The sequence below is a fragment of the Aureococcus anophagefferens genome (genome assembly GCF_000186865.1).
Source record: "Aureococcus anophagefferens unplaced genomic scaffold AURANscaffold_7, whole genome shotgun sequence".
Classification (NCBI taxonomy): Eukaryota; class Pelagophyceae; order Pelagomonadales; family Pelagomonadaceae; genus Aureococcus; species Aureococcus anophagefferens.
This window is the reverse complement of record NW_008705567.1, coordinates 1,529,303-1,539,740: the sequence shown is the minus strand read 5'-3', so window position 1 is coordinate 1,539,740 and position 10,438 is coordinate 1,529,303. Positions and strand designations below refer to the sequence as shown.

The 10,438-nt window shown below is 70.1% G+C and overlaps 4 protein-coding genes across 4 annotated transcripts; 1 reads left to right on the top strand and 3 right to left on the bottom strand.

Moving 5' to 3' along the window:
* On the bottom strand, positions 1–1,014 carry AURANDRAFT_63610 (hypothetical protein; the record flags this gene model as incomplete). The annotated part of the gene is made up of 1 exon (XM_009037901.1): positions 1–1,014. The coding sequence occupies one exon, from the start codon at positions 1,012–1,014 to the stop codon at positions 1–3; it is 1,014 nt and encodes a 337-aa protein (XP_009036149.1).
* A 245-nt stretch (positions 1,015–1,259) lies between these two features.
* AURANDRAFT_71490 (hypothetical protein) lies at positions 1,260–4,227 on the top strand (the record flags this gene model as incomplete). Its single annotated transcript, XM_009038037.1, has 2 exons — positions 1,260–2,695; positions 3,690–4,227. The coding sequence occupies 2 exons, from the start codon at positions 1,323–1,325 to the stop codon at positions 4,225–4,227; spliced, it is 1,911 nt and encodes a 636-aa protein (XP_009036285.1).
* Positions 4,228–8,149: 3,922 nt separating this feature from the next.
* Positions 8,150–9,057, bottom strand: LHC2 (putative plastid light harvesting protein; the record flags this gene model as incomplete). Its single annotated transcript, XM_009037900.1, has 3 exons — positions 8,150–8,437; positions 8,474–8,854; positions 8,902–9,057. 3 exons carry the CDS (start codon positions 9,055–9,057, stop codon positions 8,150–8,152), a joined length of 825 nt encoding a protein of 274 aa, XP_009036148.1.
* Positions 9,058–9,540: 483 nt separating this feature from the next.
* On the bottom strand, positions 9,541–10,421 carry LHC1 (putative plastid light harvesting protein; the record flags this gene model as incomplete). Its single annotated transcript, XM_009037899.1, has 1 exon — positions 9,541–10,421. One exon carries the CDS (start codon positions 10,419–10,421, stop codon positions 9,672–9,674), a length of 750 nt encoding a protein of 249 aa, XP_009036147.1.
* Positions 10,422–10,438: the final 17 nt, after the last annotated feature.

Here is a 10,438-nt window from a genome sequence, read left to right as displayed (position 1 = left end):
TTACTCGAGGAGGTCCACGGGCACGGGCCCGGCGTCGTAGGCGCGCGCGACGCCGTCGGCGACGTCCCAGCGCAGCTTCCGCGCGAGGACCGCGACGCCGGCCCGCGACGCCGCGCGGAGGTGCGCGGCGAAGGACGGGCAGGCCTCGGCGTTGGGCTTGAAGACCGCGCAGTCGCGTACGGCGACGAAGAGCACGGCCGCGGCGCCGTCGCCGGACCGCGCGATGTCCGCGAGCGCGTCGACGTGCTTGATGGCGCGCGCGGAGACGACCTTCTCGCCGTCCGGGCCCTTCTGGTTGCTGTTGCCCCAGGGGAAGATGGCCGCGCGGGGCCCGCCGCTCGTGCCGTCCCCGAAGCCGACGTCGAAGTCGCTGTCGACGACGGTCTTGACCTCGACGACGGCGTCCTTGGCGCCGCCGGACACGACGAAGTCCGCGCGCATGTCGGCGCCGAAGGGCGCCACGACCTCGCGCCGGATCTCCGCGGCGCCGCGGTCCCCGTCCCAGACGTCGCCGAGCAGGTTCGTCCGCGCGAGCAGCGCGTTCGCCGCGGACTCGCCGATGGACGGGTGCGCGCCGACGTAGCCGCCGCCCTCGAGCTCCGCGAGCTGGCAGATGAACTCGCACTTGGGCGTGCCGTATTTCGGGCTCACGGCGTCGGCGCCGAGCGGGCCGCCCGTCTTCTTGTCCACCGCGGGCTTCACGAGCACGCGCGCGCCCGCGTCGGCCTTGCCGCCGAGGCCCAGCGACGGCACGTGGCACAAAGCGACGCGGCCGTCGGCGAGCTCCACGTCGGCGACGTAGGGGCTCCGGTTCCGCGCGGACGGCCGGCGCAGCACCGTGCACGGCACGAGCGCGAGCGCGCCGGGCTCGCCGAGCGCGAAGAGCGGCTCGTCGGCGCCGAGGAGCGGGCCCGGCGCGAGCACCTTCTTGCTCGGCGAGGCGGCCGGCGCCTTGCGACGCTTGGCCGCCGGCTTCCTCGTCGGCGTCGTCATCGCCGCGGCGCGCTTGCTCATGGCGACGAGGAGGAGGGTGGTGTAGCGGCGAGCGATGATGCGCTGCTGTTGCTGCGACGGCGCCTTTGCACCACTTTGTGGCCGCTGCGGTGCTTTGCTGTGGTGCTTAGCTGCTGCGCGTGTTGGTGCCCCGGACGCGGTCTCGATACGACGGCGCTGGTGTCCTGGCGCGACGTGACGCAGTCGCTTCTTCTCCGTCGCTCGCTGAAGCCAAAACTTGCCACCTGTAGTGCCGGCGGCTCTCGACACGAGCTGGGGCCGCCCTCGGGCGCCGTCGCCGAGCAGCGCGTCGCGCGTACCCGCCAAAGATGCAGCTCGCGACGGGCAAATCGAAGCGCTACCGCTTCTGGCAGACCCCAGAATTTAAAGCGGCGGTCTGCTTCGGCCTGGCCTTGGCCTCCCTGTGCTACCTCGGCTACCAGCTCTACGACCCGCGCTACGCCGGCCCGAGCGACGACGACGTCGCGAAGCCCTACGTCGCGGTGCACGCGTCGACCGTCGGCGCGCCGCACGAGAAGCGCGGCCCGGACCCCGGCGCGACGCGGAGGTGGCGGGTCGGCGAGAGCTGGGGCGGCCAGTGGCGCGCGAGCAGCGAGCCCGGCGGCGCGTACATGGCGGGCCGGCCCCTCGAGCCGCACCGCGTCGGCGCCTTTATCGGCGGCGCCGACGCCGCGACGCGGTCGGGCTTCTACGCGACGCCGTCGGGCGACTCCGTCGCGGTCGAGGCCGTCGCGGGCAACTGCTCCTCCTACGGCGTCGCGCCGCCGGCGCACTACCCGGCGCACTACCCCATCACGCAGATCATCGAGAACTGGCCGCCGGACTCCGTCGCCGTGCCGCCGCGCCACTTCGCGTCCCTCTGCGTCTTCGACCACGAGGACGAGATCCAGCGGCGGCAGGCGACGGCGTTCCGGAAGAAGGAGCTGCCGTTCGTCGTGCGGCACATCGGCGAGGTCGACGCCGTCGTGAAGGAGTGGTCGACGCCGGGCGTTTTAGAGAGGAGGCTGGGCACGAAGTACTACCGCTGCGAGCGGTCCGACGACAACCACTTCATGTACCACGGGGGCCACGGCGGGTTGCGGGGGTGGTCGTCGCCGACGGAGAACGTGCAGATGCGCTACGCGGACTGGCTCGCCTACGCGCGCAACGCCTACAACACGACGGTGCTCGAGGACCACTACTACTTCCGCGTGTCGCCGCCGGACATGACGCCCAAGGACGTGCCCATCTTCTCGCGCGACGACCCGCTCTTCATGCCCAAGTTCAAGGAATCGAAGGGCGTCCACTGCCGCTTCGGCTACGCGGGCATCATCGCCGAGGCCCACTTCGACGGGTCGCGCAACATGGTCGTCGAGCTCGGCGGGCCGCCGGAGAGCCTCGGCCACTTCAACAGCGGCCGGCGCCGCTACATGCTCGCGCGGCCCCTCGAGTGCCGCAACGCGTACCTCCTGCCCAAGGGCCACCCGTCGGGCCGCCACAGCGAGATCGACTGGTCGCGGCCCGTCGACGGCGCCAAGTTCCCCAAGTGGGCGAAGATGCGCGCGCTCGAGGTCGTCCTCGAGCCCGGCGACGTGCTCTACATCCCGGGCTACTGGATCCACTACATCATGTCCCTGGGCACGAACTTCCAGTGCAACTCGCGCTCGGGCCACTCGACGGCGTGGCAGGCCGACGTCGGCAAGTGCGGCTTCTAACGTTTCGTGGCTAAACCCTCGACGTCCCCGACGAGCTTCGCCGCGAGGTCGCGCGTGAGGTCGGACGCGCCGCGGAAGAGGCCCCGGCGCGACACGCGCGTCATGGTCACGTCGCAGGCGCAGAGCCGGCCCGGCCCGGCCCAGGCCGGGCACTCACCGAGGCGCCGGTAGGTCACGGCGGGCCGCGCGAAGGGCCCGCGGCCCGCGACGACGTACGACTCGCGGCACTTGAGCCCCCGCTGCGCGCGCGCGAGGCGCTTCGACGCGCCGCCGCCGAGGCCGAAGCCCACGAATCGACGGGACGACGGGGGCGGCGCGGGCGAGCCGTCCGCGGCGACGTAGGCCTCGACGCGCCGCTCGCCGCCGCCCGTCGCCGCGAACGTCGCCGCGCGCGGCGACACGTCGCCCGCGCCGCGCGCCGCGCGCAGCGCCACCGAGGCGCCGTCGGCGAGGAGGCCGTGGGACACGTCGGCGGCGTAGGCCGCGGGCCGCGGCACGGGCCGCGCCGGACCGCCGGGCCGCAGGGCTTTTGATTCCAACTCCGCGCCGGTCGCCGCGTCGCCGTACGCGTAGCGCCGCGCGACGCGGGCCGCGCGCGGCGCCACGAGGTAGTCGAGGTCGGTGTCCGCCGCCGGGCCGACGTCGCGCGTCGCCTCGACGCCCTCGATGCGCGCGAGGATCGCGCCCGTCGACGGGTCGCTGAGCTCGCCGGTGCAGCGCCAGTAGGCCCAGCCGCCGAAGCCGTTGCCGAAGCGCGCGCGCCGCCACTCCTTGAACTGCCCCGCGGGCCCGAGATTCGCCGTGCGCCACTCTTTGAACCGCTTCGCGGCGGGGTTGGTTGCCGTTGTTACAGTGAAAAGCGCGAGCGCTACGAGGAGGCGCACCATCGCGACGCTCGGCGTCGCTGAATGTTTTCATTGCCACAGCAAGATCAGCAAGTCTCAGGGGCCGCGTGATGGGCGCGTGTAAATCCTTGCGCAGCATGCGCTCCCTGGCGCTGTTCGCCGCGCTCTTGACCGCCCAAGGCCTCCAGCAATCCACTTGTCAAAGACGACGCAGCCTCCCGCGCGCCGCCGCGAGCGACGACGCCGATGCCTTGCTGGCGGCCGCCGCGTCGCTGCGCGCCGAGGCATCGCAGCTCGAGAAGGAGATCGCGCCGCCGGTCGCGCCGCCGCCGCCGCCGCCGCCGCGGCCGGAGGTCGTCGCCGGCGTCGACGCGCGCGAGCTCGTGCCCTGGACGGGCAAGTGCTTCGCGGCGAAGATCGAGCTCGACCAGTTCGACGAGGCGGGCGACGCCGGCGGCGTGGCGACGCGGTCGACGCCCGCGGAGTGGCAGCCCTGGTTCGAGCCCGGGGCGAGCGTCGCGTTCCGGCGGACTGCGACGGTCCGGCGTCGGGAGGACGAAACGAACTCAAACGACGCGCACGTGTGGTCCGCGGCGATCTGCGCGACGAGCTTCGCGCGGCCGGCCTCGCGGATCGGGTCGCCGACGATGGGCGTCGCCTTGCGCCGGTCGTAGCCAACGACGTCGCCGTTGACGAAGCCCCGGGCGTCCGGGAACCAGGACCAGCCCGCGACGAGGGGCGCCGTGTAGGCCAGGGCGATGCCCGCGCCGACGAGGCCGCTGTAGCACGCGAGGAACGCGCGGAGCGTCGACGCGAACGACGCGAGGAAGACGCCGAGCGCCACGAGGCCGCCGCCGCCGAGCGTCGCCGCGCGCGGGCCGAAGCGCTCCACGGCGCGGGCGCCGAGGGGCATGGTGCCGCACTGCACTAAACCGTCAGCGGGAACGCGATCAGCGCGTCGCCGGGCGAGCCGGGCGCCGCGACAGCGCCGTTGTCGTTACATGACTCTGAGTCGTGCGGTGTTGGATAAAGTAGTCGGCGGAGTCACGCCCATGCGCGCGCCGTCGAACCACCCGCCGCTCCACCCACCCGCCGCGGTCCGTTGCTGGGCATCGCGGTGGCGCGTCACCGCGCCGCGCGGTGCGGGCTCCCCCATCCCTCGCGGGCAGGCGGCCAATGTGCGTCAATTAGGTACTATCGGCTTAAATGCATCAAACGTTGACACGTTACATCTTCGGGGCCCCGGGGAGCTATGCGGGAGGAGAATGGGATGGGGTATGGGTGACGGCGCGGCGCGCGCCTAGTCGATGCGCTCGTAGGGTCCATCGGTGAGGTCCTCGTAGACCTCGCCCCCTTGGTCGTAGTTGACGCAGTGGAGAATGCCGTTGAAGTCCACGATGGTGCCTTCGAACCATTCATCCTCGTCATCGAAATACACAGTGACTCGCCATCCGATGGCTTCGTAGCCCGGCCCGGGAGATGCCTTCTCGAACCAACACCAAATGTAGTACCACACTGCTTCCCTGCCTCTATAGTACGGCTGGCGGTAGCGGTCGAGCGCATCTCCGTTTTGCGCGCCCACGATGCCACAAATATCGACGGCGGGGAGAGATCCAAGGCATTCCAATTCCGAAGGGTGCGATTTCAACCCGATCTGAAACAACAGCCCAACCATGCGCGAAAGCGACCTGCAATTCCCTTCCGTCGAGTTCTTCCCGTGGCTGTACGACGCCTCCACGTGTGGAGCGTCGAGGCCGTGGAATTCATCGCGAAAGCAGTTGATCACTTTCTCATTCACGAAGCTCATCACAGGGGTGCCAATAGCACGAGGATTCGATCGCGACGAGAGCTCGATGAAGCGCAGGACCTCCGACATCGTCCCGCCCATTTTGTCGAACAACACAGCCGGGATTGTGATGAGCGAGACGTTGGGGCAGGAATCGCCCTTGGACCGGTCGAGCATCACGACGTGCTGATTGTAGACGCCCTGGTGCTGGTCCCAGTCCATGAAATTTTCCACGACGTCGTCCTCGAGGCGCTCGTAGAAAGAGTCGTTGAATTTGTCCTCGTCGGCTGCAAAGAATTCCATGAGCGGGAGGCCCTCGACGTTGTCCGCGTTCTCGCATCGTAGGCCGCACAGCACGGCCACCGCCGCGAAGCGGAGCTGGTCGGAGTCGCGGATGCGCGTGCCCGCCTCGGCAGCGACGAGGAGGTCCCAGACGAGGTTCACGCACTTGTCGTGCGGGTCCGTGAACTTGTACTGAGCGCAGGTCGTGACGTTGTTCCACACCGCGCCCGCCTTCTGTTCAAGCTGGTAGGCCTTGCCCGCGCCGTGCACGCCCGCCGCCTGGCGAGCGAGGTGGTGCGTGAGGAGGCCCTCCTGGAGCAACTTGAGGTCCGGGCGCGTCGCGTCGACGCCCTGGCCCGCCGTCGCGATGTAGTCGTAGAACGCCGACGGTGAGCAGGAGTGGACGAGTTCAGATTTCATCTGCACCTGCGTCGGCGGAAGCGGTTCCGCCGGCCGGGGCGTGCGCGCGCGGCGCGCGAGTTCCCCCCGGGCTCGGGACGCGGCGGACGCGCAACATCGGTGATGTGCTGGGTGATCGAGTCGCGGATTGAGGGCCGCTCCGCGTCCTGTGAAGCTGTAGCTTCCTGAGTAGAACCGTAATGTTTAAGGATCAATGCGGCGGAACCGTCCCAGTACTCCATGATCTCCACCTTCCACAGCGGCATCAGCTGCTTCACGGGGATGCGTGTGCGGGTACCCGGGTAGGTGGTCGACAGCTGCAGTACTCGCTCCGGTTTGTGCCCCGTGAGCTGCGCGTCACGGTACCGATCCGTAAAATACGCGAGCGAACGCGCGAGCTTGCGATCGCCTTGGATCTGAATCAACCGCTGTCTCGTCGGGCTATCGTCCGGGAGTACGGTCGCACTAATCACGTCATCAATTTCAATCTCCATGAGGAGGAGGAAGCAGCGCGGGACTGAAGCGCAGGACGCCGCTCAGCCGAGCGGAGGTCGTGCGGAGGTCGAGATGGACGTCAATGCCACTTCACGGTGAAGCTGCGCCCGGGCTGCCATATGTGAGAGCCAGCGCGCTGCCGGTCGACGCGTACCGCGGCATCCGCCAGATCTTCTGGGCCGAGGACTCGAAGACGCTGCTCTACGTGCAGGACGACCTCGACGAGCTGCAGTGGAGCGTCGACGCGTCGACGACCCAGGGCAGCGGCGGCAGGCCCTGGAAGAGCGTGACGTGGGACGCGACGGCCGAGGGCGCGTCGCCCGACCAGGCCCGGGTCGTCGCCGACGCCGCCGCCGCGGCCGAGAACGAGGACACCTACGTCGTCGCGGCCGCGACCCTCCGCGTCGTCCAGTACTGGAACGACATCGACGAGGAATTGGAGCTCGACATGGACGTGCTCGACGACCTCTCCGGCGAGGCCGCGGAGGTCAACGCCGCGCAGCCCTGGCTCACCTACGGCGGTCCGCTCCACCGGCTGCGCGAGTGGGGCACGGCGGTGAAGATCATGGACCTGCTCGACGAGACGGCGCTGACGAAGACGCAGCTGCCGGCGCTCGCGAAGGTCATCCTGGGCGGGCCCGCGGCGGACCTGCTGCACCCGGAGCTGGACTGGAAGGGCTTCCTCAAGGCCCTGGACCTGTGCCAGCGCGACTACACGGTCTGCGTCGTCCAGCTCCTTCCGTATTTAGTCGGCGAGCGCTACGTCGGCGCACTCCCGCGTCGAGGAACGGGCGCGCTTTTTTTTCGCGCGATTCGCGCCGGGACACGGGAAGACGTCCGACCCTCGGTAGGCGCCTTCCCGCCCATGGGCGTCATATTGGAGGAGGGCGGCGGCGGCGCGATCGTCGTCGCCGAGGTCGTCGAGGGCTCCGCGGGCGAGCGGGCGGACGTGCGCGTCGGCGACGTGCTCCGCGCGTGCTCCGCCGTGACGCGGGGCATCCGCTACGGCGGCGCCGCGGCGCCGGAGGCCGGCTCGGCGCTCGGGCGGCGTCCCGCGGAACCCTTCGAGAGATTTTCCGCGTCGAGAGATTTGAGCGTCAGCGGGGGCCGCGGAACTCCCCCGGACGAGACGCCTCGAGAGCTCGTCCCGGGGATTCGACTGCACGCGAGAAAAGCGCACGCGTGGTCTACAGGCGCCCGAGCTCCGGAGGACGCTCGTGCCCTGCGACATGCAGCCCTTCGACGACGTCATGGACAGCGTCCGGTCGAACCTGGACGCGCCCGTCGGCGACCCGGAGGTCGTCCTCATCCTCGAGCGCGGCATTAAGTAGGTTTGTCGCGCCGGGCGGGCGTCGGACGGGCGCGCGCCGAGATGGAATTTCGCCAGCGCAAGCACTCGCGCGCCCGTGAGTCGCGACCGCGATCTGAGTCGCCGCGCCACCGTCGCGTCGGCGCCGCGATCGCCGCCCCCGGGCTCCGAACCCCACCGCGCCGAAACGGGAACACAGGTGGGAGCATCTTAAGGCGTGTCGGAGTCTCACCGAAGCCGAGCTCACCGAGTGTGTGGCCGCCGCGGAGTTCGGCGGCCCGGGTCGGACGACGGGTCTTGCGCCCGCGGTCACCCGGTGCGGCGCCTAGAAGAGGGAGAACTGGCCCTCGAAGGGGACCATGACGTTTCCGGAGTACTGGGGGAAGTTGAACTGGGTCAGGAAGGGCACGGAGCCGGGGACCTTGGACTCGGCGAGGAGGCCGAAGAGGCCGATCATCGCGAGGCGGCCGTTGTTGACCTCCGCGTTGCGGCCCTTGGCCTTCTTCTCCTCGGAGTTCTTCTTGAAGAAGCCGAAGGGGTCGAAGAGGTTGAGCGGGTAGCCCTCGAACTTGGGGTAGCGGCCCGGCTCGCCGCCGCGCATGTAGTGCTTGGGCTTGTCGGCGGCGAGGCCCATGTCCGCCGAGGGCACGTCGTACTGCCACTCGTCGTACCACTCGGCGCAGCCGATGGCGAGGATGATCTGCCACTTGGCGCCCTGGGGGAGCTGGTCCCAGAGCGCCGGCACGCCGCCCTCGCCGAGCGTCGGCCACTTGTCGCCCGAGAGCGCCATCGGGAACGGCCACGTGATGCCCTGCGCGTGCACGAGGAAGCCCACGAAGCCCGCCATGGCGACGCGGCCGTGCTTGAGCTCCGCCTGGCGCAGGAAGCCGATGGTCGCCTCGTTGGTCTCCTCGAAGAACATGTCCTCGCTGAGGCCCAGCGGGTCGAAGTAGCCGACGATCGGGTTCTGCTCCGCGGCCAGGGCCTGCAGCTGGGCGAGGCCGAAGCCGCCGGACGAGGCCACGGGCGCCTATATGGGGGGGGTGTGGGTGTGGGCGGGCGGTGGCGTGTTGCAACGGACGCGGGTGGCCGTGCGGGCGCGGGCGCCGGCGAGGGCGCGGCCTCGGCCTCGTCGTCCTCGGCGCGGACGACGGTCTTGAGGCTCTGGAGCTTCGGGATGTTGACGAACGCGCTGGCGCTGGAGGCGCAGAGCGCGAGGATGGCGGTCTTCATGGTGGTCTTGCAATGCGAGGTTGCTATCTATAGGCAAAGCGTCGGACGAGGATCGACTTCGAGCTCGTGCCTCGACGAGCGCGCACGCTCGGCGCGCGGTCAAACCTCGGCTTGCTGAAGTTTCCGTTCGATTTTTTTCGGCTCTGCCTCGAGCGAGCGGCGCGCACCTCGGCCTCGCTGCGGACCGCGGTCGTCGGCTTTGCCGCGTAGGAGGGGCAGGCCGCCTTTCGCTGGAGGATCCGGCGAGGATCAAACAGCCGCGCGTTGTTTTCCGACGGGCCGAGCCCGCGACGACCGTGACGGCCGCGAAGTCCAAGGCGACGACTCGCGAGCCACGCGCCGCAGACAGCTATGCTTAGAACGCCACGTCCGTGCGAGTGGTCCGCGCGCGCCGTCCGAAGCCGCGTGTTGTCTTCCGACGGGCCGAGCCCGCGACCGACGGCGGCCGCGAAGTCCGGGGCGACGACTCGTCAGCCACGCGCACGAGGCTATGTTCCTTGTTATTAGCGTCCTGCGCGAGCGGTCCCGCGCGGCCCGGCGCCGTCCGAGAGCGCCGTGCGTGGGGCTCCTCGTCGAGCGCCGGCCGCGCGCGGCCGTCGAGGGCGGCTCGCCGCCTAGGAGAGGATGTGGAGGGGCTGGAGGGGCGCCATGTAGTCGCCGTCGTAGGGGAGGATGAAGGAGAGGAGGGGCACGGAGCCGGCGACCTTGGACTCGGCGAGGAAGCCGAAGAGGCCGATCATCGCGAGGCGGCCGTTGTTGATCTCGATGAGGCGGCCGCGGGCCTTCTTCTCCTCGGAGGCGTTCTTCGTGAGGCCCGCCGGGTCGAAGAGGTCGAGGGGCACGGGGTGGGGGAAGACGCCGTTGAGGTACTTCTTGAAGGACGGGTACGCGCCGGGCTTGCCGCCGCGCATGTAGTGCGGCGCGCCCTCGTTCGTGCGGGAGCCGAGCTCGCCGAAGAACTCGAGGAAGGCGATGAAGCCGAGGATCTGGAGCTTGCCCTCCGTGGGGACCTGGTCCCAGAGCTCGCCGGGGTTCTTCGTCGTGTAGTCGCCCGGGATGTGGAGCGGGAACTGGACGCCGTTCGCGTGGAGGCAGTAGCCGACGAAGCCGGCCATGGCGACGCGGCCGTGCTTGATCTCGGCCTGGCGGAGGAAGCCGATGGTCTCCTCGTTCGTCGTGTCCCAGAACTCGGCGTCCGCGAGGCCGAGCGGGTCGTAGAAGCCCACGATCGGGTTCAGCTCGACGGCGAGCGCCTCGAGGTCGGCCTTGGTCTCCTGGACCTTGACGGTCGCGGACTGCGCCGCCGGCGCCACGAAGGCGGAGGCGGGCGCGAGGGCGGCGAGGGCGAGGACGAGGCGGTTCATGGTTGAGCTGCTGCGAG